The sequence below is a fragment of the Dicentrarchus labrax genome, unplaced genomic scaffold, assembly GCF_905237075.1.
Source record: "Dicentrarchus labrax unplaced genomic scaffold, dlabrax2021, whole genome shotgun sequence".
NCBI lineage: Eukaryota > Metazoa > Chordata > Actinopteri > Moronidae > Dicentrarchus > Dicentrarchus labrax.
The window spans coordinates 8,531,689-8,556,534 of record NW_026136702.1 but is presented as its reverse complement, the minus strand read 5'-3'; the positions used below and the strand labels follow the sequence as shown (position 1 = coordinate 8,556,534).

At 37.4% G+C, this 24,846-nt stretch overlaps 1 protein-coding gene across 1 annotated transcript in view; it reads right to left on the bottom strand.

Moving 5' to 3' along the window:
* The window catches only part of lmbrd1 (LMBR1 domain containing 1), a 55,881-nt gene that overhangs the window by 10,940 nt on the left and 20,095 nt on the right, over positions 1 to 24,846 (bottom strand). The window contains exons 7-14 of the mRNA XM_051426751.1: positions 19,359 to 19,432; positions 9,559 to 9,684; positions 8,589 to 8,741; positions 5,547 to 5,611; positions 5,276 to 5,378; positions 2,906 to 3,010; positions 2,664 to 2,813; positions 1,699 to 1,780 (exon numbers count right to left, since the gene is read on the bottom strand). Coding sequence (XP_051282711.1) covers positions 1,699 to 1,780; positions 2,664 to 2,813; positions 2,906 to 3,010; positions 5,276 to 5,378; positions 5,547 to 5,611; positions 8,589 to 8,741; positions 9,559 to 9,684; positions 19,359 to 19,432 — 858 coding nt within the window. The remainder of the gene's footprint in view (positions 1 to 1,698; positions 1,781 to 2,663; positions 2,814 to 2,905; positions 3,011 to 5,275; positions 5,379 to 5,546; positions 5,612 to 8,588; positions 8,742 to 9,558; positions 9,685 to 19,358; positions 19,433 to 24,846) is intronic.

Below are 24,846 nucleotides of genomic sequence, written 5' to 3'. Positions count from 1 at the left end.
GTAATTAATTTGCTACAATGTGTAAAAAAACACAGTGTAGCCTACACACAGGTGGGAAACAACCTAAATGTATGTGTTTACACATTGTAAACAAATAATATCTTGCCTCTGATCTCTGCAGTTACTGTTCTCCCTCTGCTTTATCGTTCTATTTTCTGCCTGTCTTGCCCTGTCTCAGTGCATTTTTCAATGCTGTTGGATAAAGTGAAAATTATTCATGAAAACCAAGTCAATAATGGCTACCTCTAACATTTTTTTGCAGTGTTCAGGCATACACCTCATTGTCATTCCGAACTTAAACACACGCCACAACAGGTCCCGACTCACATGCATCTCTTAATGGCAACGGGAGGCACTACAGGGTACGTCTTCACAAGAATAGACACACTATAGGAAAGTCTTCAGAACATTATCGAACATGGAATCCAAAGATGCAATACATAATATAATTGACAAAAGACATGTATAAAACATGTCTGTAGCTAGCAAGTAATACATATAACAAGTCCATTTTCTCATTTTCTACACATCTCTATAGTTGCTTCCAGTGGTCCCACAAAAAAACACTACATGTAAGTAGAGCAGTCTGGGAATTTGATGCTATTTATGGAATTTATTATGATTTAAGAAATAGAATTTGAACAAAACCCATTTTTAATCTTTAATTTATTTGAGATCCATCTAGAGATGATAATCAAATGAAAAACATACATTGTCCTAAGAGAGAAAATATTTTGTAAATGACCCTAATATAGGCTACTTGTATTCCTACATATGATTAAACAAACACTAGTGTAAAGTTTTAAGGCACAGTCAAAGGATCAATATAACGGAAAATGTATAATACTTAGAAAGTATCAAACATGCTTAATATTTAATTGACTATAATAATTAAAAAGGTAACTGTTTCTGTAACTGTTCACATGACCTTTACTTTTTTTCTCATTATATATACTTGACATTTACACACATCAGCACTCATTATGTACTCTATTTGCAATGCAATTCTATGTCTCCTGGGAGAGCATTTATGGTCCAACACCTTGATTGAATAAAAAAATAATTATCCCCCAGACTAATACACCTCCACTAACACAAACAAACTTGAGCTCACACACTCTAACGGCTTAAAGCTAGACTTGTCTTTGCTTGTCTTGACTCTACTAGGCCTAAAAGTCAGTCAAGTAGAAAACAAGTAAGAACAAGTAACAGTAAGAATGATAGTTTACAGGCTGACTATGGATTTATCTGTCTATTAGACAGACAGACAATCTAGCTTTCGAACCAAATATGACAATTGCATCTTGTGTGCTCCACCATCAACAACAACCTTACTTGAGCACTTGACAAATGAATAAGGTAATGGATAAAACTCACGGGTATGATGTACATTCACACATTTGTGTTTTCATGGATGATTTACTGTAATAAGCGTTGGCATGGAGACAGCAAGAGGCCATGTGCTGCGTTTCCAAATGTTTGTCCTTGGTATTATTCCCTCTAATGAATAATGAATGGTGATAAAGATTACTGAACAGTGTTCTACATGATAGGGCCGGGTTGTACGCTGTCCTTCCTTCTTCTCGTATCGACTTGACTTGTGAGGAATAAATCTTTGATGATGTTTTGTAAGTTCTTCCAACATCTCACTATTGGACCAGTGCTACCTTGCTGTGCTAGCAGAGATGACAGACTTACCCTCAGGCGCCTCGGCATCACAGATCCTCGTGGTGCCCAAAGTAGCATTCCCAGATGTAGGACCTGCTGAGGGCATCTGACTCTGATCAAAAAACACAAGAGGCATGTACCTGTTTAGCAAAGGAACACAACAAACTACTTCATGCGGTACAAACAGATTGTGGGTTGAGAAGATCGACCATACAACCATAACAGCTGAAAATGTGTAATGCTAGAAGAACACCCAACAGCAACGGTATTTTACTCATAAATTATAGAATTACTTACTAAATTTATTTTACTAAATAAAAAAATCACCTGGAGGCTCTGAATTTTGCCATGAATAAATTCAATAAATAGACTTTTAGTTTACAGTAAACCCAAACAACATCCTTACTTTCACTTAGAAGAACTTAAAAGATCACCAAATTAACTAAAGAGGCATCGGTTTAAGCTATTCACTGTGCACAATTCGTGTATTCAAATACTGTAGGTGAAAGCAGAGAGGAATAAGCCACATTTACCCTGTGAGTCATATGGAGCTGGTTTTAAAAAGGTTATTTTCTCTCATTTAAAAAGAGGATGTTTCAGCAAAAACAACACTGCAGTTCATTTTAATTATGTTGTTTAAAAGATTTTTTGAGACGAAGCATAGACACGAGGGTGCATCTAAACTACATGCATACACCCACACAAAGAGGAGAGAGGGGGAGGAGAGAGAGAGAGAGAGAGAGAGAGAGAGAGATCACAGAGGGTAGACTGTCAAACAACAGATCCACACAGTAACAGCCACATAGACTAATACAGATAGACAGAATCTGAAAAGAACAAGAGTCTGAAAGCCCCGCTACCAGCCTGTAGAGACCATGCTGCTGCCTACACCCAGCTGGACAGAAATGGTTTGAACCCACTGACTGACCGACACTGCCATCGTTAGTTCCACATCCTCAGAGCTAACTCACATGTACATACATTTTTTCCCTCACCTGCACAAGATACTTCTGGCTGCCATACATGACATATTGTGGGGCTAGGCTGTAGATCATGTAGCTGGTGTGTAGGACAATCAAGAGAAGAATCATACAGAGGAAGAGAAGAGCCTGGGGGCGAGTTTTCTTCGGTCTTATTTTGTACAGCTGAAAAGAAATAAGAAGAAAATGTTGATGTGCAATTAATAGTGTTTTTGTAAAATGTTTCAGGTAACATAGAAGTAAGGGGCTTTGCTTACCCTAATCCAGAAGAACCAGATGCCCATGTTGCGAATGCCAGCCATGGATGTGACTACGAAGTACATGGTGATGACCGTGATCAGGATGTAATCCAATGGAAAAACCTGTGATACCAATGACAGTGGTCAGCTATTTCTCTCACATGCACAAGACACATATGAAGTCATTAGTACTTTAAGAGCCAAACATTCACGTTGGCGATGCCTCTCGAAGATGCTTGGAGCTGTTAATGAACAACTATCGATACCACTTGTTCTAGCCCAATTAATCTAAAGCACATCTGAGCTGGTCAGTGCATTCAAACATTAATCAAGACAATTGAACACCAACAACTGTATTCCTAACCTCTCCTATTAATCAGTTAATTGATTATTTACAGATAAAGCTTAGACATAATGCACAGTGCATGTAACATAAATATGTATTGATTATGTTCTGGGAGATGAAAAGTTCTGATTTAACCTCAAACCTGATCCCTATATCATACTGTATCCCATTCTTGGTATGGTGCACTTAATTCCTTAAATACCAAGGTCATACTTCTAAACACTGGCCTTAGACATTTAATCAATGCCACTTTCTATGAAGCAATTCTTTAATGGTCTGAGCTGTCAGTCATTTTTTTCTAAATTCTGCTGTAGAATACAAAGTTTAGCAGAGGATGCCGCAATGACTTGGATAAAAGAAGCAGTGGTAGTGATTCAATAATCTGTCAATCCCAAGAGTTCATATTTTAAAAACTTAAAAAACAAGGCTTTGGTCATTTAACCACATTGTTAAAACTGTAAATACATGAAGGTGTTCAGGTTAATTGATGCAATATAAATCCTTAAAGATGACAGAGGCTAACGTATGGCTCGTAACGTTGGACATTTTCAAGAAGAGTCTGATTAGGGTTTCATATTTCCATTTTGATTCAAGAATGATAAATACTCAAATTTGTTAAGCTCCAAGTACACATTTAAACCCCAGTTACAAAACTGACTTCTTGACTTTTCAACAACTAATAATTTAAATGGTTTGATTATTTAAATTGCACTAGCACAGAAAAACAAGAAAGTAAAGAAATAAAATTGAATTCATTAACCAGCATTCATGAGTTTCTAAATTTCACCAAAGCTTCCTTTGGATTATCTTTTAGATTGCCTGTTCTGTGTAGCACAATATTAGCTAAATCATTCAATTACATGTTGCCAATTATTTATCATTTGTAATATTTTACTACCTGTGAACAGAAATTATATGTGTGCATAATAATAGTGTAAATACCATACAGAATAATTATGGGTAATGAACAGTTTATTTTGTACCTTATTTATATTAATCTTACATACTGCACTGCACTTTTACACCTTTTATTCCCTGTATTTTCATATGTGGCTCACAAGAAATGTCTGAAGGTATAATGTAAGCATGTTCTCTTGAACCACTGTACACTGACAGTGGTTTTAGATTTGTTTAAAAAGGTTTCATCGATCAGACAGCAATGCCACCTAAATTAGTTATATTTTATATTAAAAAATGGTCGGGTATGCTACAGAGAACCTGGTGGTGTTGAGCACAGTATATGATAATAATTATTGTTTACAAAGATAGTAGTTGTGCTATTAGACTGTATTCTAATGCAGAGGGTTTTATTCTTGTAAGATTTCCTCAGTAACAACTTTTGCATCATTTTGACCTTGTAAATGAGTGGATTCAGAATCAGATCAACAGCTGGTTCAGGAGAAAACCATTGGGCCAGCCATACAACACATATTTTTTAAGATTGTCACTAAAGTGTGGATTCATTTCTGTGTTCATTTTCAGAGGTCATCATTTGTAGAGTGTCCAAACTATCCTTTATCCTTGCCATTCAACATTATAGCTGTGCTAACTGTGTTTGTCATGTTGCCAGTTTTCTCAGCCCTGCTCCACTGGAATATTCTATTATTTTGAAGTTATTGCAGAATGTAAAATGCACTTGCTAGCTATGATTTATGAGGGTATATTTTCCAGTTTTGTAATTTTTTTAATCTTTTGGTCTTAAATATAAGTGGTGCCTATCAGACCGTATTTAAAAAGGACGTAATGTTAACAGATATTTCAGGTAATTTGACTCATTTACTGTATGTAACCACATTTGTAGTTGAGATTTTGTTATTTTAAAGCTCACCTGCAGTATATTGAAGCACATACTTGCAGTGTACTGAAGAACATACGCTTCTAGATTTTAACAGTATTAAGTACATTTATTGATAGCCAAGAACAAAGCTTTTAAATGATGCTCCATTTAGGTTAATGATGATAAAGACAAGAAAATATGGCTTTAAGCATATGTTAATTGAGGATAATCATCTTTTCAACATGAGAGATGAGAGGATACTCACGGGTTGTAAGGCTAATAGAAGTTCATTCAGAGGATTGGTTAGGTTGGTGCCAAAGATTATGAACCCGGAGCTGATGCCAGCAGAGTGGAGAGCTTTATCCAAACTGAAATACACAGAAAAACTTAAATATATGGACATATCTCCAGCATTACACATTAATAAATATAGTCAAAGGAAACAATTACACTGTCCATTTTTGTCACATTGCCTGCCTTATATGACACAGTAGTTTTGTAAGCTGTATTGCGTTACAGGGCATGTAATGACTTACTTTGAAATGAACAGGGCAACAGTGAACAGCAGTGCAACCAGGATAAAGAAAATACCCAACAGTATCTGAAAAATAAATAAATACAATACATTACATTACAATACAAAACAGTGACATGCACCCCCAACCAAAGGAGGGATCTGCACTCACACTGAACCTTGTGACTGAACAACAATAAAGGAAAAGGTATATTTTCAAAGGCATCTACTGGGTCAGCAAATATAACCTTTCTGTCATGTCTTTTGTCAAGGAGAGACCATATGGCTTGGCCAGCCACAGTTTGGCAATGTTGCCTAAGGTGACAGGGGGAAGCAATGGCACAGCCCAGACAGAGTCGGGAGGTTGCAACCAGGGAGGCAAAAGGTGGGTGGCAGCCAAAAAGGCAATAAATCCTTTCAACCGCTCGCCTTCAAGGGGGCCTTAGCTGAAATATCTTGAACCAGCCATAGTGATGAAAAAAAAAAAAAACAGGCAAACACATATGGCAAAATATATAGTACAATTAAAATATATGATGTTTCAGTGATGTATAGCACAATGTTGATATTTGAGTTAAGACTTACCACTAGTTACCATGCTACCATGCTAATCACATGTCTCAGGATAAAAGGATGGTCAGATGAAACTGAATTTAAATTAGTTTTTTTTTTTTACAAAAAGTGGACTTATTTTGTCTTCCGAGCATGCTAGGACCTCTGAAATAGTCATGTTAGATGCGAACAAAGAAAATAAAGTAATTTAAATTATTAAAACACAATCATTCAACCAAATTAGCTTTTACAAACCATCCCTTTATAATTTCTCAATGATTGTAGCAAAGCATCAATTACAATCAGGAAACTGATAATGACCACACTTTTTGTCATTATTGTTTGATATGAACAACTTAAAAAGTTAGGTGGCCAAAAGGAGGGAAAACACAGTAATTTAAATATACTGATTAAACTGTCGTATTTCCTAATTAAACCAAACAAAAGCCAAAGGAAGCAAATGCCTAACTCTGTTATGAAAACAGTTTTTGGCTATTAAAAAGTGAAAATCTGTACCAAGTACTTATAAATAAAGTTTTTGATTCATGAAAAGATGGGACTTATTTCCATATACTGAATGAAAAGTTGGCATCGTTTTTTTAAGAAAGAAAATGCCATTACTTTATAAATTACTTATCTAAACAGCTCTGCTTTTTTTTTAAAGCTTTGTTTTATGATCACATCAAAACACTAATTATTTTGTGAGGTCCAGGCACTTTTTAACTGTAATAGATGTTTGGCATGTTCAATAAGTCGTTTTCGCTCACCACCAAGATTGATATAAAAAAAGACAGCATGAGTTTGAGAAACAGTGGTACAACTGCTCTGGAGGAATCACAATCATTTGGCTTATCACTCTACACCAGTGCCTGAGTATACAGTAAATAAATCTCCCAACTCATTACTGTTTAAATTTGAGTCTGGGGACTGTCATTAGCAGAAACCCCCTTGGTTAAAGACAAACTGTTACAGACACTGGTTTAAAATGTTTGTGCATGCCTGCAGTGCAGTAAAATACTGGAAAATGAATAGCAGTGGGAAAGTCAAATGTGAAGTAGAAGAATTATGTTGGAACTCGTCCTGTCCTTAATACAGAAAATGTGATGTGAAAACAGTAGGACCTATTTTGCATCGTCACCGCTATCTCATATACAAATGGACGATAAGGGAATGTCAAGCATGCATGCTATTATGTGTATTATGCAATAATAACATATTGTTGTTGTCTGTAAGAGGTAAGATATAACTATATTGCCAAATACTGATCATGTGCCTGAAGTATACTATTACCATGTTGTCTGTGCTAAAGGGTACAAATCTGTAGTACAATAATATCAGTATTTACATACACATTTATATACAGTTTTTATAAGTAAAAACTGATTGATTATTGGTTTTAGAACAATAACTTATTTCCTGACCCACCACCATTACATTTATCAGAATAGTTACATCCATTATTGTGTTTGTGTATTGATCACAACCACCTCTGGGTATTTAAGTATTTTTTGGAAATTAAAAATGCAAAGCTGTTTATGCCAAACTGACAACAAAGATGCTAATGATCACAGCTGCTGCGCTCTGGTAACCAAGTGGTTCGGTTTGATAAGAGTACAGTGAGTTGTTAGAAATGATGGGAATAAGCAGCTTCATGGAAATGTGTGAAATGGTTGTGCTCAAAGTCCCTAGGATGCACAATTCCTACAATGCACACTGTATGAAACTGTAAAACTTCAGTTTATAACTGATCAGTTGTTCAGTTATACCAGAACTTAATTTTGTATGGAGATTTTGTGCTGGTGCTGGTTGTGTATGATTTAATCAAGGTACCCACTAGGGACCAGGGGGCAGAATTGTGCTGCACTTTATCAATCTCTCAGTAATGCTCAGCAATGCATCATCAGATGCTTGGACTGGGCCAGACCCTTGGTCAAAATTGTAATATTGGGACAACAACAAATATTGCATATATGAGGTCCAGGTATTGGTTGCCCAACCCAAAAAAGTAAAATCAAAGAGAAGTTTGTGGTTCCTTTGGTTTATCCCTGGGGAACCATGAGATCCTGCCTGAGAAATGTGAGACTCCCTGAGAGACTTCAGAGTAAATTAGGTGAAGAGACTACCCGTGGGAATCATGTAAATATGCGGTTGTGTAAAGTAGAACTAAAAGTAAATCTAGAGCAGTCCAGATTAGAACTTGAGCACAAAGAAACAGTTGGGGAGGAAGAAGCTGGCGAAAATCAGCATGATACTTGGCCAAACAAGAATTTTTAAATTACACAACTATTAAGGGGAAAAAAACAACAAATTAGCTGTGGTATATTGTGCAGCGCTAACCTACCTATGCTGAGAAACCAATTACAACAAGGCCTGAACAATGCAAATTAATGGTGTTTGTAAGGTAACATTCAAGACACAGACAATGAAAGCCTGCCTTTGTATACAATACAGTCCATAATGGACATATACGTCACATCTGTGAACGCGAGCCAATTCCATAACAAAGACTCACCTTGAAAGGTCTGAGAGCACTGCCCACTTTAGTGCAGCAGTTCCTCTCTGCAATTTCCAGGTGTCTCCCCTTGCGCCGGAGGACCTGCAGTTTGCCCTCGAGCTCCTGCAGGTTGTGTCTGTCCCTTGATGAAAGGGGACGTCCGTCATTACACTGGCGGGAAGACCAACAAACAGCCAAATAAATCAACAAATACACATATTTGTTCACCTCTGACAATAAAGTTCAAATAAAGGGAAAATGTAAGTTATTGACCTACCCTAAAAAAATTCACATTTTCTTTGGATATAGTTATTATGTCAATAGGTGGATATGTAAAGCATTACATTATTCTGTGCCAAAGTTTCAGGTATAATTTTGCCAGTAAATGATTAGCACTATTACATATTACATATCTACTAAAGTTGGTATTTGTCTGCCTTTAGTAACTGAAAATAAAATGATATTAAGTTATTATTTAAACTGCTGCCATTCAACTACAAAATTAAACTCTTTTCTGTGTGCTCTATGATGCCCTACTTTTCTATTGTATATGTAATCTTTATACACTGCTCTTTCATGTTCAACTTCACAATGACACTGGCAACTAACAGGTGTGTGACTCTTTACTTTTCCCTGTTTGTGTGCTGCCTCCATTCGAGGGGTCGGATGATAAGGACAATGCTAACCATCCATAATTGCATGCTAAGACAGAGTAGCATAGCAGAAAGATAAGGAAGAGGGGCTGATCGGCTGCAGGCTATGTATGTGTAGCTTTCAAAGAATGCATGATTATACACTAGATTAGTTGGAAATGTAAAAAATAAACAACAAGCATTCTAATATTTTCAGTCATACAACTGTTAATGTAATGATTATGTATTTTAATTTCTAGGCTTTGTTCCATTAAGTTATTCCATGACTTGAGGATAATTGTGTGCGTTTATGTCACATACAGTGCCAGAGGTTTCTTTCATTTGGTGAGACCAACCTTGGATTTCAGCTTTTCTATCTGATGCTCAACATCATCAATGTCCTCTGTGTTCTCCAGGCGTTCATACACCACACTCCGGGTGCCTTTTATCAGATTCAAAGGCAGTACAGACATACCATATGCCTGAAAGACAGTGCAAACCCACCATTATAATCAGACATTATTGTCATAGTGGGACGGCACATATGGCACGTGTATCCACCCACACATACCCATGCATGCCTGACGACCCATCACAATGTGGAACACAACAACAGTCAAATGAGAGTAACTAAACACACACACACACACACACACAACAAATCATATAGTTCCTGGCCTCCCAGGCTATGTCATTTTTGGTATAGGAAAAAAAGATTAAAATGGTGGAATCTATAATTGTGCTGAGGTTTATTGGTGAACTTGCTGCAACCATTTTGTGTGGATATCACTGCCTTATATCACTCTGATGCAATTTACAGCTTAACAGTGCCCCCATGTGACAGCACTATCCTCTTTCCATGATTTGATGAAATTTTTACAAGTAGAATCTTAGGGAGAAAAATCTGGGTTAGAGGAGGGGGCATCAAGGTGCCATCAATGTTGAATGACATGAATTTGAATGAATACACATTCTATTAAAAGTACATAAAAAGGTGTAAATAATAAACAACAATAGCCAGACATGCAGAGAGACACGCACATTTACAAGCAGTGACAGCAAAGAGAGACAGAGAGAGAATATGTGCACAAACTTCAAAAGACATTTTCAGCTATCAGCGGGATTCAATCTCCTGAAGGGATGCTTGAACTTTAATTAGAAATGAGGGACATCTCTAATACCAGGAAACAGACCAATCAATACAAATCAAAATAACAGCAACAGGCCGATGCTGTCTTGCTCTCCCCGTGCCGTCTCGCTTAAACCAACTTGGATGAGTGCCATTTTATGGGTTGATAATAAAACAATGGGGCCTTTTGTGCAAAGATACTTTCAGCCGTGTCAAAAGATGCTGCCCTCTTTTTTCTATTTTTCAAGTGGGGAAACGTCAAAGCCTATATTTTCTAAAACAACTTTTACTAGTTTCTGAGTGTTAGGTAGCGTTAAGAGAGTCGCATGGGATACTAAGTCAGGCTAGACTATTATTAGTCTCTGCTGTGGATCTCTGCTACGGGCCAATGTCGCCTCCTGCAATGAATCATGGAGCTCTTAAGGCCGGAGCATGTCCCGAATATCAAACACACTCATAAAAGGAAAACCTGTCCCAGATCCCAAGAGAAACATTTCCCTTCCCCTCAAATGTGCAACTACATGGGAGAAATATAAAAGGCAGGGGAAAAAAACCCACAGGTGTCTCTTTCCTGGAGTGTACATTTTTAGTTCACACATAATCATGCATGCTCATTAAAGTTATTTTAAAACCCACTGTGGTCAATAATAACCAGAAATAGCTTGGAGCAGGGTGGATAGGAGTGTGTATGTATGTGTGACTCTGTGTGTGTGTTGTTTGAGGGGGGAGTTACTGGCTGAAATCATTCAAAGAGAGTCATGTGACTGCTGAGTGGGAAGAGAGAGGACTAGGTGGACATGGGTCTCCTACACAAGCCTCCTCTTTGTTGCTCTTTCTACTTGTGATGGTGGAGCCAAAAGGGAGGAGGGAGAGGAGGTCCTCCGTACATTCTCGATACCTTTTGATAAAGAGTTCAATCCTGAATAATGTGGCTAATTAGAACTACTCAGTGTAGAAGTTGTCTTTTAGATAATTCCACTAATGTGAAATAACCAAGCTCATGCATTCCAAGATATAAAACTTTACACATAGTCATTCCCATAAATCCTGCAGCTTTGCCAGAACTGCCACTACTATGCTGGTTTCCCTAATCCCATTTGATTAATATGACAATTTGTTAGGTTGGAGCATTAAACAACGCAAGCTCCAAAAACCTGATGCTGAACAGCATTGTTAGTGTCTATGTGTGTATAAGAAATGAGAGGGCGATTAGAGGTCACAATGGTCATCATGCTTTCTCCACTCAAATTCTGTGTAAATGTTAGAAATGTAACAATATATTGCGAGTATATGAAGATTCAAATAGGAGCGATGAGAAATTAATCATGATACTCTTTTTAAACAGCAGAGGGCACTATCTACTTTGGACTTTTCTTGTTCAACGTCAGTGTCATTCGTATCAGTAGCAGTATCTAGGCGCAAAGACATCGGTTTCACTTTAACAATTGCATTGTTTGCACAGTTTATACCATACCTCAGACAAAATCGATACTATAATTTGATAAAGAAAATAATAAAGAGAAAATACATTTCGTAGATTTTTGTCGGAGAGATAAAGGAACCTATTTCAGACATAATTTGTCATCTCATATCTCATTTTGTCGTGAGTTGAGTGTATCGTTAAATCCCTAATGGTATGATTTTTCAAAGTTTTATTTTGATTGTGCGCCTCCCCGATTTAAGTGTCGGTGCAAACAGGTTGCGCCGACTGACATTCATATCAACTAACTGACAATTGAAGAGATGATTAGGCAGATGATTTAATGAATCATTTAAGAAATCTAATCAGTCTACTGTGGTAAGTAATTAAATATGTTTTACATTAGAAACTTAAATGTAATAGAAAATAGCCAAAACTCTGCACCCTCCAGTGCATATTCTGCATATTGGTACATTTGCACATTTGAGCAAAGGTTCCTGAAACTCCAGTTGTCCCCACTCAGCTCTTTCTGCTCACTTGTTTTACACGCTAAGGTCAAGTCACACTTTTTTGGGACATGGATGACCAACTCAGCTGAAAAACATGATGAATGGGACATTAATGAGCATAAGCCATACTTCTTGATTATGTTCTGTTTATTTAATCAGTGACACATGCGCTATACGATCTCAGTGACTTTAAAATGGCGATTGCATTGAAAAATGTCCCTCTCTTTCATGGTCAAGCTCATTGAATCCTTTGGAAATTAGGCACACTGTTCCATGAGCACTTTACAGTCATTATAGATTACTTGGTTCTTGTCTCGCAGATATTGGAGCTTCACTCCAAAATATTGACTGCATGTCGCCATGTTTACGACAAAGTGTGAGGTACTGGATAAAAACAAGACAGGAGCAGATGCCAAAATAGGAGAGTGTTTGGGAAGAATGTTGAGCGGCTTAGTGTACGACTGTTTGCTTGTTGAAAATATCCTGTTGCCAGACCTAGTACACTATTCTCATGGTCCCAAGCTGAAACAAAAAACTCCTGCACAGCAGTCAACCATGATTGTCTATCACTTTCAGATAAAGCAAATGAACTAGCAGCAGGAAGGGCACCTGAACCAGAGCCGATATGACACCTTAAATGGATACCTCTTTCTACCTCAAATCTTTTGTCTTTAATTGATAGTGACAGTTAAAGAGTGAGAGGGAAGGGAGGTGAGAGAGAGGGGATAACACACATCAAAGGTCCACAGGTCGGAGTCAGACCCATGGCTGCTGCAGCAAGGACTCATGGGGCACCAGCTCCACCAGGTAAGATATCAGGGTGCCAGTGTATTCTCTTTATCAAACATCAGATGTATGAATTTCTCAATGAGCCGAGCAAATATTTGACTAATTTGGGAAAAGCCTGCCCGAGTCATTACAGATGAATTGGGTATTATAATACAGACATTAACAGATAGTTTCAAGTGTGTTATTAATCGTTGTACAAATCTGATTCAAACTTTCACAGTGATTCTTTAAGACAAAAATTCCTGTCAGTTGTCAATCTCCCTTAAGCATTGTAGGAACAGAAAGAGAAATTCAACAAACCTACTATGCAGGAAAATGTTACAGTGAAATCAATGACTGACAAAATAATCGGTCATTGGCCCTGACAGCCTGACTTTTATAAATCTCTTCAAAACCTTCTTCCTGACCACTTATTCAAACGCTGTCTGCCTCTTTTGAATCTGGATTTCTTCCTCTGGTTACTAACATGTCCTTCATTCTGAAACAGGCAAGACCAGCAGCTTGACGTAGACTTAAAACGTATAGCAAAGCTTTTGGCTAGAAGATTTTTTAACTTGTCCAAGTAGGAAAATGAAACATGAAATAATAACAGCAACAATGGCTTCATCACATTAAGTGTCCCAGTAAGCCATGTCAGTGAGTGAGCATATAAGATATCTGTTATAGAGACAATACCAGATACCTGGAACTGGCTTAACTAAATGGAATACTCATAATTAATGTTAATGGTATATCTCAAACAGATACAGAAGGTGTTGGGTTTAAAAAATGCCTTTACATTTTTTTTCAACAGCCGTGAAATATTTACAGATATAGATATTAAAACTGTAGTGAGAGGTGTATGTGTTGCTGATATAATGTTGAAAAAAAAAATAGGTGAGACCTAAACTCTCTAGTGGAGTGTCGCTGCAGCCGCAGCTGAGAAGGCGAGTCAGGCGGGTGGTGTGACTGCTCTAATCCAATAACATGGGCACTGAAATAAAAAGCAAAATGCTCCGCCACGCACACATTCTGCTCAGGAAGGCAGTATGAACCGGGTGTAAGGCTACAGCTACAGACCTGACATGACACTGTGACATCTCACAGCTTTCGTGAGGACATGTGTGCCGACCTAAAACTTTCTGCATACGACAAACCCCGGTTCAGAGCTAAAATCGGGCAGCTTTGTCAGGCCAAGGAAGAAGACTTCAGATGTGGACCAACAATACAACAGTCGAAGGGATGTTATCAGGCCCAGCAGCTTTACTCATGTTTCTCCTACCAGGATTCTTCTCAAATCTGTTGTGGATACTGACAGCGGTTGATCTTCTGCAGGCGGAGTAGACTTTATAGTTGACTCTTTTTGAAGAGATCAAAGTGAGCATACAATGTGTTTAGCTCATCTGGCAATGTGGTCTCACACGATGGGGGCACTCCTGCTTTTGTAGCCTGTGATGTTCTGGATAACCTGCCATATATCTTTGGTGTTGTTAGTGTTGAGGTCTCTCTCCAGTCTCTGCTGGTGTCTGTGGTGCTCTGGTGGTACTGTATGCTTCCTTGTCACCTGACCAAAAAGCAGATAAAGCCCCCACCTATCTACTCATCCAGCCTTTGAACACGTGCCAGTCTGCATCTGTGCACTCAAAACAGTCCTGTAGAGCTGCTTTACTTTCAGCTGTCCACACATACACACACTTTACCAGTTTTTATTGATGGTTTGACCCTTTTTATCAGATGGCACCATAGAACTAGACAGGAGAAGCAGCAAAAGATGATCTAGCACAAAATGGGGACGTGGGAGGGCTTTGATGCAGCCAGATATATTTGTATCGTCATGGTCCAGTGTATTTGTTCCCCCGGTGGGTATGTGGAGATGTGAAATTTAGGTAAAACAGTTCTGAAATTCCACATCTGGTAAACATTGTCCATCCACTTCAAATGTATTTGAGCAGCAAACAACACTGATGTTAACACAGTTCACCTCCCCTCCTCTTACCGGAGTCTTGTTTTGTGTCAGCACGGAACATGCTTCACACCTCGAAAGCAATAGCTTGATCCGGGATGTTGTGGTGCAGCCAGGTTTCAGTAAAGATAAGGGCACAGTAATCTCTGATTTCCAATTGCTGAGTTAGCGTGAGTCATATTTCATCCATTTTATTTTCCTGCAACTCACATTTGCCAGGGGTAGGCTGGGAAGCCTTAGGTCCAAGCTAGGTTGTCTTAGTTCTTATCCCGGCTCTTTTCCCTCTTCACCAGGGGCCACTGTTTATTCCAGGTGTTCTGCCTGGCTGATCGGAACATGCCAAGTGAAGTGATCATATCAAAGTCCGGTGCACTTAATCCAATCCCTGCACTTCCTTTTCTGACGTTGATGAGTGTTTTCTATCATAAGTATTACGTGCTTTAGTTATAAAGGCGAAAAAATAACGAATTGAAACAAAAATGTAACTAAGTTTGAGGGAGCTACTGGATGCCACATCTAGCCGCCATTGCCATGATTTGACACTGTCAAGTATCAATCGAAGCATGCTGAATGTACAGTATATAGACATGGGTGTATATACCAGGGTTAGGGGATTGGGTGAATATATCAGCAATTGGCACAATAATACTTTTCACATAGAATATTTTATTCATCATATTTTCAGTAGAGGACTGAATAGTGTGTTTTGAGTCATATTTTTTCCTGAGGCTGTGTGTGACTGAAACACTTAAAATGGTGCTTGGAATGGACAGCAATTTATAAAAAGAAATCCAACAGCTCTTTTGAAAATGAAAAGACTTGACTGACAGGCTTCACAGGCTGCAACTAACCTTTAGAGCATGCTTTTGGGTTTTTAAAGGCATTGTAAGTTTTACCTATCACCTCTTTTTTAATTACAGTAATTCCAGAAAGCCTACTGCAATATTAAAGGGCTTCAGTGGTGTCCTAATCATTAAGTCATTTCCCATGCTTTGATTAACAAACTCTTCAAAAACAGATGCATAAGAGTGCAATGTTTAGCACTGGTTAAAGATGAGAAGCTTTGGAATTGACCAAATCAATGTATTTTTCCAACCTCAATGAATGAATTCCGAGTCACCCACTAGTTGGCCTAAACAATTTTTCACCTTCACACACTATAGTACAGATATAGCTATGGTAAGCCTTCATCAGTATCTGTTGCTATATTGGGTACTACCATCTGGGGTTTTCGGTTTGATGAATAGGTATATACATGTTAATAGAAAGACTTAACTTAGCACCAAATGACTTCACATGATGCGTCCTGATAATATAAATGTTAGGGTGTTCTTTCCTCATAGTTTATAGTATTTTAATTTTTGAAAGTGTTCTATTACAATAAATCTAACATGCCATGTGTTATTCAAAATCCAATTACAGAGTTTTAACCTTACAAAAATTTAAGGGTGGGTGTATACATTTTATATATATATAAATTACATATAAAATATAGAAACAGATATCAAAGGATCGGAACATCCTAAAGTAAGTATTAGTGACACCGTTCTGATTCACTCAGGGACCCAATCTTCCCCGGTCAATCTCAGGGCCTATGATTAGATCAACAGACATTAATCTTCCCAACTTTAGTTCAGCATCAGCATCTTATGGCTGGCAATTTAAGAGCAAGAGAAAGGTAGGTCCACAGGACACAGAGCCACGAGAGTCATAAGTCAATATGCTAGCCAAGCTTTTAAATGAATCCAAAGGACTTCACATGATGCATGAGCTTTGAGATAGGTCTGATTGGTCTCATGTCATCACTGCTGGGTACAATCAAACAGAGTGAGAGATAATATAGAAGCAATATGCATGTGCAAACATAACAGGTAATATGGAAGGAATTTACCATAATTACGGATTTGCATTATTGAATAAATTTCCTCACCATTAAAAACTGAGTATGAAGTGAATATGACTTTCATCTCAGATTCAATGCAAAGCAAGTTAGCTGTATGAAATTAACTTGCTGATTTATAGATAGACAGATATACACAAAGAATTATTTTTTTATGTCCCCACTCATCCCTGATTTACTTGTGGAGATGAAAATAGAGATTTAAATAGTATATATTAGAGTAAATTACTGGTATGATGAGTACACATACAGCAAGTTAGTAATATACAGTGGGAAAATAAATAAATGTAACTTATGTGAATTTAAAGTAAATCTCATCTAAGATTGAGCTCTATTTGATAAAATGTAGTTACAGACATTGTCATTGTACCAGAACAAATTAACAGACAACACGTTAATGTATAATTTGTTAGAAATAAAAACATTTTGTATTTAAAAAGGTCTAGTGTGTAACATTTAAGATGATCTATTGGTAGAAATTGAATATAATATGCATAACTATGTCTTAATTAGTCATCTGAATATATGTATTTGTTACTTTAGAATGAACCCTTTATATCTATGGATGCAGCAGGCTGCCTGCCATGGAGTCCATTATGTCGTACCGCCATGTTCTATAGTAGCCCATGAGGAACAAACCAAACACTGGCTCTAGATAGCGTTTAGCGGCCACCGTAGTTTCTCCTTCACGCTTAGAAGGAGAGGGTGAAGTGAGTGACCACTACACCACTAAATGTCGCTTAATCCCTTTCAACTGTTAAAAGCATTGGTTTAGTTAAGCAGACATGTGGCCAGACAGACCAGAATACACTATTTGCTTATAGAGGACGCTTTGGTTAAATATAAATTTGAGTGCACCAGAGAAAGTGTCAAAAAAAGATTAAAAAAGCAGAAAAAGCCATAACACGCTTCACTTTGTAATAATTTTAAGTGCTCTAGGCTGTGGTGTTATATACTGTTTACATCGCAGAGTTGTTTGCATTAAGGGTAGATGGCTAATTCTGCACAAAGAGTAGTGATTAATTAGCACAGAGTCATGGACAACATTTCCGCTGCTTATGGAACCCGTCACTTAGATTCCATTAAGTTAATCAGGCTTAATAGTAACATACACATAGTAGAGAATGATAAATCACACAGTTCTTTGCAAATATGGGTAACTTGCCACCAAGAAGAGTTTTGCCGCCTATAGATAGAGGAGACAGGAGAGAGCAAATGAAGTAGATGAAAGGATAAAAAGTGAGATAAAAAGGAGTTTCTGCATTTGTGTCTGTGAGAATAAAAGGAGGGGCAGTTGCTGCTGTCGCCCAGAGGCCTGATTTCTTTGACTGACTTCATCAAAACATGGATCAAAAACAAAGACACACTGGGAGTTTTGATTTCCACAGGGTATTCACAGAATCAATAGCAACATGGGGTCAGTGCAAATCTGAGCGCACTTCCATCCTCCAAATGTACTCGGTAATTATCCACTCTTTAGAGAACTGTGAGAAGCAAAGTGAGAGAACAGTGGATAAAACTCCAGCTGAGACGGATTATATGTCCTTCAGGGGGACTGGTTCTACAATTTACTTGCCTAGGTTGTGTATTATTCATTAAGAGTTCCACATTCAATTGTTGTGTAATTTGTCAAATAGGACTCTTTGAGCTCAACAGAAACTGGATAGATTGGGGTTGGCTGTCATTTTTACTGTCACTCCCTGGGTTGATATCCAAGTAATTTTTTTGTATCTTTCCCCAGTAGGCAATATTCTGTGTTACTCCCACCATGACACCAGCGCCACCACCTCCAGGGAATATTCACAGTCTAGTTACCAAGATAATGGCTATGAAAAATGGACAGCATTAACCAGTGTTAAAGCACAGCCAATTTTCTGATCCGGGAAAAAATGAAAAACTGCAGAATGCTGAGAGAATCAAAATATAGGCATATATTAATGGACACAGAGGTAGATCTATATATATATATAAATAGGCAGCAGATAAGTGGTTGATAAGCCGGTGAAGGGTACACATACATCATGCAAAAGTCTCGGGTGAAAGACAGCAGCCCGTGCAATTTGAGCAATTGAATGCCAGAGCTCTAAAATCACAGGGCATTACTAACACTGAAAGGCCACTCCATCACTAGGTACATCACAACCAAAAGGATGGGAAACCATTTGTACACAAAAAACTTCAAGTGCACTGCAGTTCAAATAATATTTTACAAAAACATGCATTATCAACAATGTGATATATCCAGCAAAAAATCTTGTAGGTTAAATCGGACAAAAGGAAGATTATTCTGTTTAGTCTTTCTATATACCTCAAAACATTTTTTATCATGTCAAATGTCACAATAGGCTACAGGGATTGTTAGATTTGGAGATCACCCCACTGGATGATTAGCCTTAATGCCTGTGCAGATATAGCTCAGCTGAACACCTGAAACAACATCAACTACTTGTCTCTGGTCCCAACTCACCGTGTAAGTGATCACTGCCAACATGCCAATCAAGGTCAAGGAGCTGATGGAGAAAGACAGAGCAGGTAGGCCATCTGTGGGTGGAAAAACAGGAAGCCATTAGAGACTTGACCTTGGCCTCTGACAGAAATGTCAACGGACTCTTTGCCACATTCATCAACTATCAAGAACCTTCTTTCTTTTGTGAACGTTGATGGTATTTGAGTCAGTTGTCTATTTTTCAAACTCAACCTTGATAGCTGAAATGTTTTTAGCATTAAAACCCTTTTACAGCGACTGTATGACTTGAGTCACAGTGCATCTACATTCCTTTGAACACTCTAAAGATGCTTTTACAATGTCAACTCATGTAGACATGCCAAAGGAAAAATCTCATAAAGACTGTTTGATATATTTTAATTTGGCCTAAATTGCCCACTGTACAGTCATATAAGTCAAAAGAAACAGGATTGGTGTGTTTCTTGGTGAGACACAAATGAGATCAATTTACAAAGCCAAAACTGCTGTCACCAAACTGAAGCTGGTAAAAAAGGGGGGAAAAAAACATATTAGCAAGCTAATATTAGCTACTATTACTATTAGTAATAGTAATTAGTAATATCAGTTAACATTTGGGATGGGAAGCACACTCTTCAATGGACGATCAGTGGAGATTGATGTGCAACTTTATTAGTGGCAATTCTAATGAAGGTATACTGAACATTTTTACAGTGTTCACCAGTTTATATTGTAAACAAGTAGAAAATGTCTAGAGAAGTCTTTGAATTATCCTGAGTAACTGGGACAGTTTACCCCTCATGCGGAAAACTAATCAGCCTGTGAACACATCTGCATAATGTCTTCTGTGGCCCTAAAGAGGCATTTTCAAGTCTGAGAAAATAGCCTTAATCATGTCATGGTGATGTTAATAGGGCTTATTTGCCAGGTAAGGAGGATCTATTTTAGGGGGAATTATGGAAAATGTAGGATCCAAACCTAATAGACATGCCTTTTTGCCTCTTTTAAAATATATCATAAACATATTATAAAACATTTTCAAAGACCACCAGTAATGATAAGTATATATCTATATATCTATATCTATGTATATACAGTATGTACATAGATGTATATACATATATACATAGATATATAAAATGCATCATCTCAAACAGAATAACAAAGTACAAGGTTCATTTATTCATCACTCTACAACACAGGGTTGAACAAAATGCTGTAGTCCCTACTCACAAAACAAAAGTCTAGTTAAAAGACATTTAATATGTTAAAGTTTTCGTACACCTGACTCCAAGAACAAAACCGATCTTGAACTGCAAGGATGCAACTCTTGGCTAAAGTTCTTAAAGGGAAAATCCAGGATATTTATTTCCTTGAAGGCACTTGGGAATAATATTATTCATTCAAGAACGAGGACATATGCATGATGCATTATATTGGTATTCTAATATCTGCCTTTAATGAATGCACAGCAGCGAAGACTTCCTCTGGAGACACATCTGGTCACCATTTTTTGTTAGCAATATCATTTCATACATTGATCACAACTAGTTTCTAAACAGCTGGATCTTTCAATGTATGTAGGTGGAGTTGATATGTGTCACCTTTGATTGAGGCAGAAAGGGGACCACCCATCAGGCAAGGGCAACAGTAGGTGTCACACCAGCTGTCAGAGCTGGAGTTAGAAGACAGGGATTGATGAAGAGACTGATTGCCTCTCTCCCCTGTCAAGATCCCACCTGTTATAGGGTTCCACGTCAAAAGCTACACAGTTGTCCCTTTATAGATATCCCACATCCTCTCAGCAGCAACTTCATGGTGCCTAGCCCACCTGTCAGCTCGGGCATAGGTGGCTCTCTGCTTGCCTTTCTCCTTGACAGTGGCATTTGATAATATTAAGTCAGTATTCAGGGCATGTATAATTTGTCCTGTTTATAACATTTATCACTTTCTTTTAGAGGCATTACACAAGCAGGAGGACAAAGAGGTGAAAAATGGAGATAAATTATATGCTGGCTTTGTATTGTATTGTATGCAAAAGGAAAACTTTGAAGTCTGACAGCTGGGCTGAACATTAACATTTGAATACATGTTTCCTATTCCCGAGTGTTTCATTGCGATTTTGCTGTCTTTGTTTAGTGGTGAGCTTGGTAAAATAGACAATAGCTCTATGTTCTGCATGGAGAACATTCTGTTCATGAACTCCACACAAAGCCAAGGATAGATGTTTGCTGCCAGTCTTCTTGGTTTCTTGAGCAGATTTTCCGGGGATTAAACATAGGGAATATTGTCTATTATCGCTGGTGCTTCCACATCTGTACAGCTTGGATTCCAACGGCAATGGAATGAGGTAGCTCTTATCTCATCCTGCATATAGCCCTCAAGGCTTGTGTGCATGCATGAGACTTGTACAGAGAGGTGTTTATTAAGGAGCTCCTTTAGCCCTAACACACTACTTCTGTGGAATGACAGAATCATCAAAAGAGAACTCATAGGATGGGATATAGTATTCTCTATGACAATAAAAAATAGCCATGTACTGCCATACACTACCGAGGACCAAGTGTCACGTAAATTGCAATAAAGCATTTAATTTATTAATAATAACTAAATGGACAGTAAAAATAGGAATTCATAAATTTGTTTCTGAATTGATTTATTAATCTATAAATAAATTGAGTATGATGCACGTGTGGCTCTCTAACCAATCAGAAAGCTTTTTACATTTGCATTGTTTTACCATCACAAGACCTAAACGTAAGGCTAAAAGGAGAAGCTAAATGATTAAGCAAATCAAATAGCTAATAGGAAAAGGAAAAGCAGCTGGGGAATGAAAATGCAAATGGGAAAGGAAATTGCCTTTTTAAATGCCTGATGAAAATCTGTATTCTTAATTCAATTTGTGAATCCACTCATTTCAACTCATGCATTTTCATATAGATTTTAAATCCCATTATTTATCAATAAATTAATGAATGCATGTTATGTTTTCTCAATTTTCATAGAGTAATTATTGACAGTTTTATGTTGTTTTTGGAGATATCTTTTTAAATTTAATTAAATGTATTAATGTATTAAAATTTCACTTTCACACAATTTGTTTTATAATACCTCATTTGATTGCCCAATAAAAAATAAAATGAATGACTCTGTAATTTAGTAATTTATTTATATATTTACTAAATTAATTTGTAAAAATCAATTTTACAGTTAAGTTATTATTTAATGAAATGCTCTATTACTATTTCTGTGACACTTGTGGTCCTCCATATACAACAGCATGTAGAGGCTTATAGCAAAGTTGGTAAAGTTATCAGACACCAACATATATTTTTTTTTATTCTTTGTGAGAGTAAAGCTAAAAAAGTCACATGATCTGGGAAATGGGATCAGATAATGGTTTGTTTTTAAGAAGATATGTTGGGCGTATTGTAGCTTTAATCTCTCAGTTGAGGGACACCATGCTAATACAGATGAAGTACTATCGCAAACTTAAGGGACAGCAGAAAATGTCAAAAGATCAATCAAGATTAGATCAACAACATCACTTCAGCTCCCTCACCATAAATCTGTCAACTGAAACCTCAAATGCATTTAAAAAAATAATAGCCTCTATTTTTACCCATGCTATTTTATAATTCAGTCAGCACACAAAACACAAACCTTTGACAATCTACTCTATGTACAAAAAAGGTTATCTCAACAAACATTATGGCTTAAATTAAATTAAAAATATACAAGACTGAATGTAAAAATGACATTTGTCAAAAATAAAGGTTTTCTGATGGCAGATCAGAGTAAAATGGGTCTCAAGACACATTCAAAACTTGACAAATGCATAGTGCTGCACATGTATTCAAATACTGTAAGTGGTGTCTCATTTATGACTAGAGCTGCAGTTCATTACAATGAAATGTTGTAACCGAAATTGTCTAAGAATGGATTACTGACGGGTCTAAAAGCACAAAAGTCGGATTTCGCACAAAATGCCTGCTCTCTGAAACTTTGAAACCAGATACAGCTCTAGTCAGGGGCTGCATTATGATTAGTATTCTAAGCAGTCACAATGCCAATACACAAAATGTAAATGTGTGTGAAAGCAACAAAGTGGAGATTAATTAAATGCAATTAAAAGGAGGAAAGACAAAATCCTTCTGGATCCCACAGCAGATCTATTTAGTCTTTAAGTTGTGCCCTTTCCAGGACCCCTCTGTAAGACAGAGTCAAGGCTGGGTACTGTTTGCTGCAGAGGAATAATTAACAGTCCAGTGAACATCTTGTCTACTTTTAAATTCTCAAAGTTAAATTATTGTGGCATGACGCACTCACATAGTCTGATTTGCACTACACTTCTTTTATCCATAATGGTGTAATTATATCCTACAGAAGCTACAAGTCTTATCAAGTTGATTGCAAAATTATAGTGAAATTAAGATATACCAATGGATGCTTTGGAGATAGGAAAAAAAAATTAAAACACATGTGCTTTTGTTGCAAGTTATACTGATTTGTTATACTGTGCATGCACCAAAACAATCATTTTAATCTTTTCACATGTATTCATTTTTATGTTTTATTATTTATTTATGAATTGTTTTCCATGTATGGTCAGAGCCATGGCAGTCAGGCTCAGATATAAATAGCCTTAACACTTCTAACACAGTAGTTCTTATACAAGAAAATACAGAATAACAAAAGGCTAATACTGCAATACTACGTAGTCTTTTTCTATTGTAAGCTATGAGGGGTGAAGAGTAAAATACACTGGTAGAAATAATTGCTATGGTTTATATTTTCTTACTCATAGTATATACGCATGTATGTTTCTGTCAGGTCAGGGTCAGTACGAGTTTATTTGTTCTCCTCTCATTGATAATTGGGATAGGCAGGAAAAGTTAAGTGTTAGAACTTCCCAGTTAAAATTGGACTCCCACCCACTCTACTCTGCTTTCAGGCATAGCTAAAAGACTGTACTACATAGTCTTGAATACCAACCTTAATAGGTACTGATCTGGAGTACATTCAGGCATCATTGGAAGATTGGAACATATGTAATGTTAGAGTCATTAAAGAAGCAGTGGCCTTAATGAAAAGTCGTTGCAAAGTAGTCAGCAGGGTTATGTGGCAAAAGTGCCTTTTCCTTTACACAATTAACCTCCCATCTGGAGAGAGAAGAGATGGGGAATTAGAAAAAGGATGATCCTCACATTTCCTCCTCAGTAGCTGAGCAATTTCCCCCTGTGCCAAGGAAGGAAGGTTAGGGAGAGCATGTAGGGGTCCACTATTGTGAAGAGAGGCAGATGGTTCGACTTCCTCCTTGATCCCCAGATGGCAAAAGGCCAGAGGACTGTTAGGAGTCCACATTTGGCAATGCTCCTGCATTAGCATGAGCACAGGCACCAGCAATGCTCCGTTCAACAAGTGAAGATGCCCAGGGTGTGATCCCAACACTGGAAGATATCTTGGCCAGTAACATCTGAGCATTTCTTGT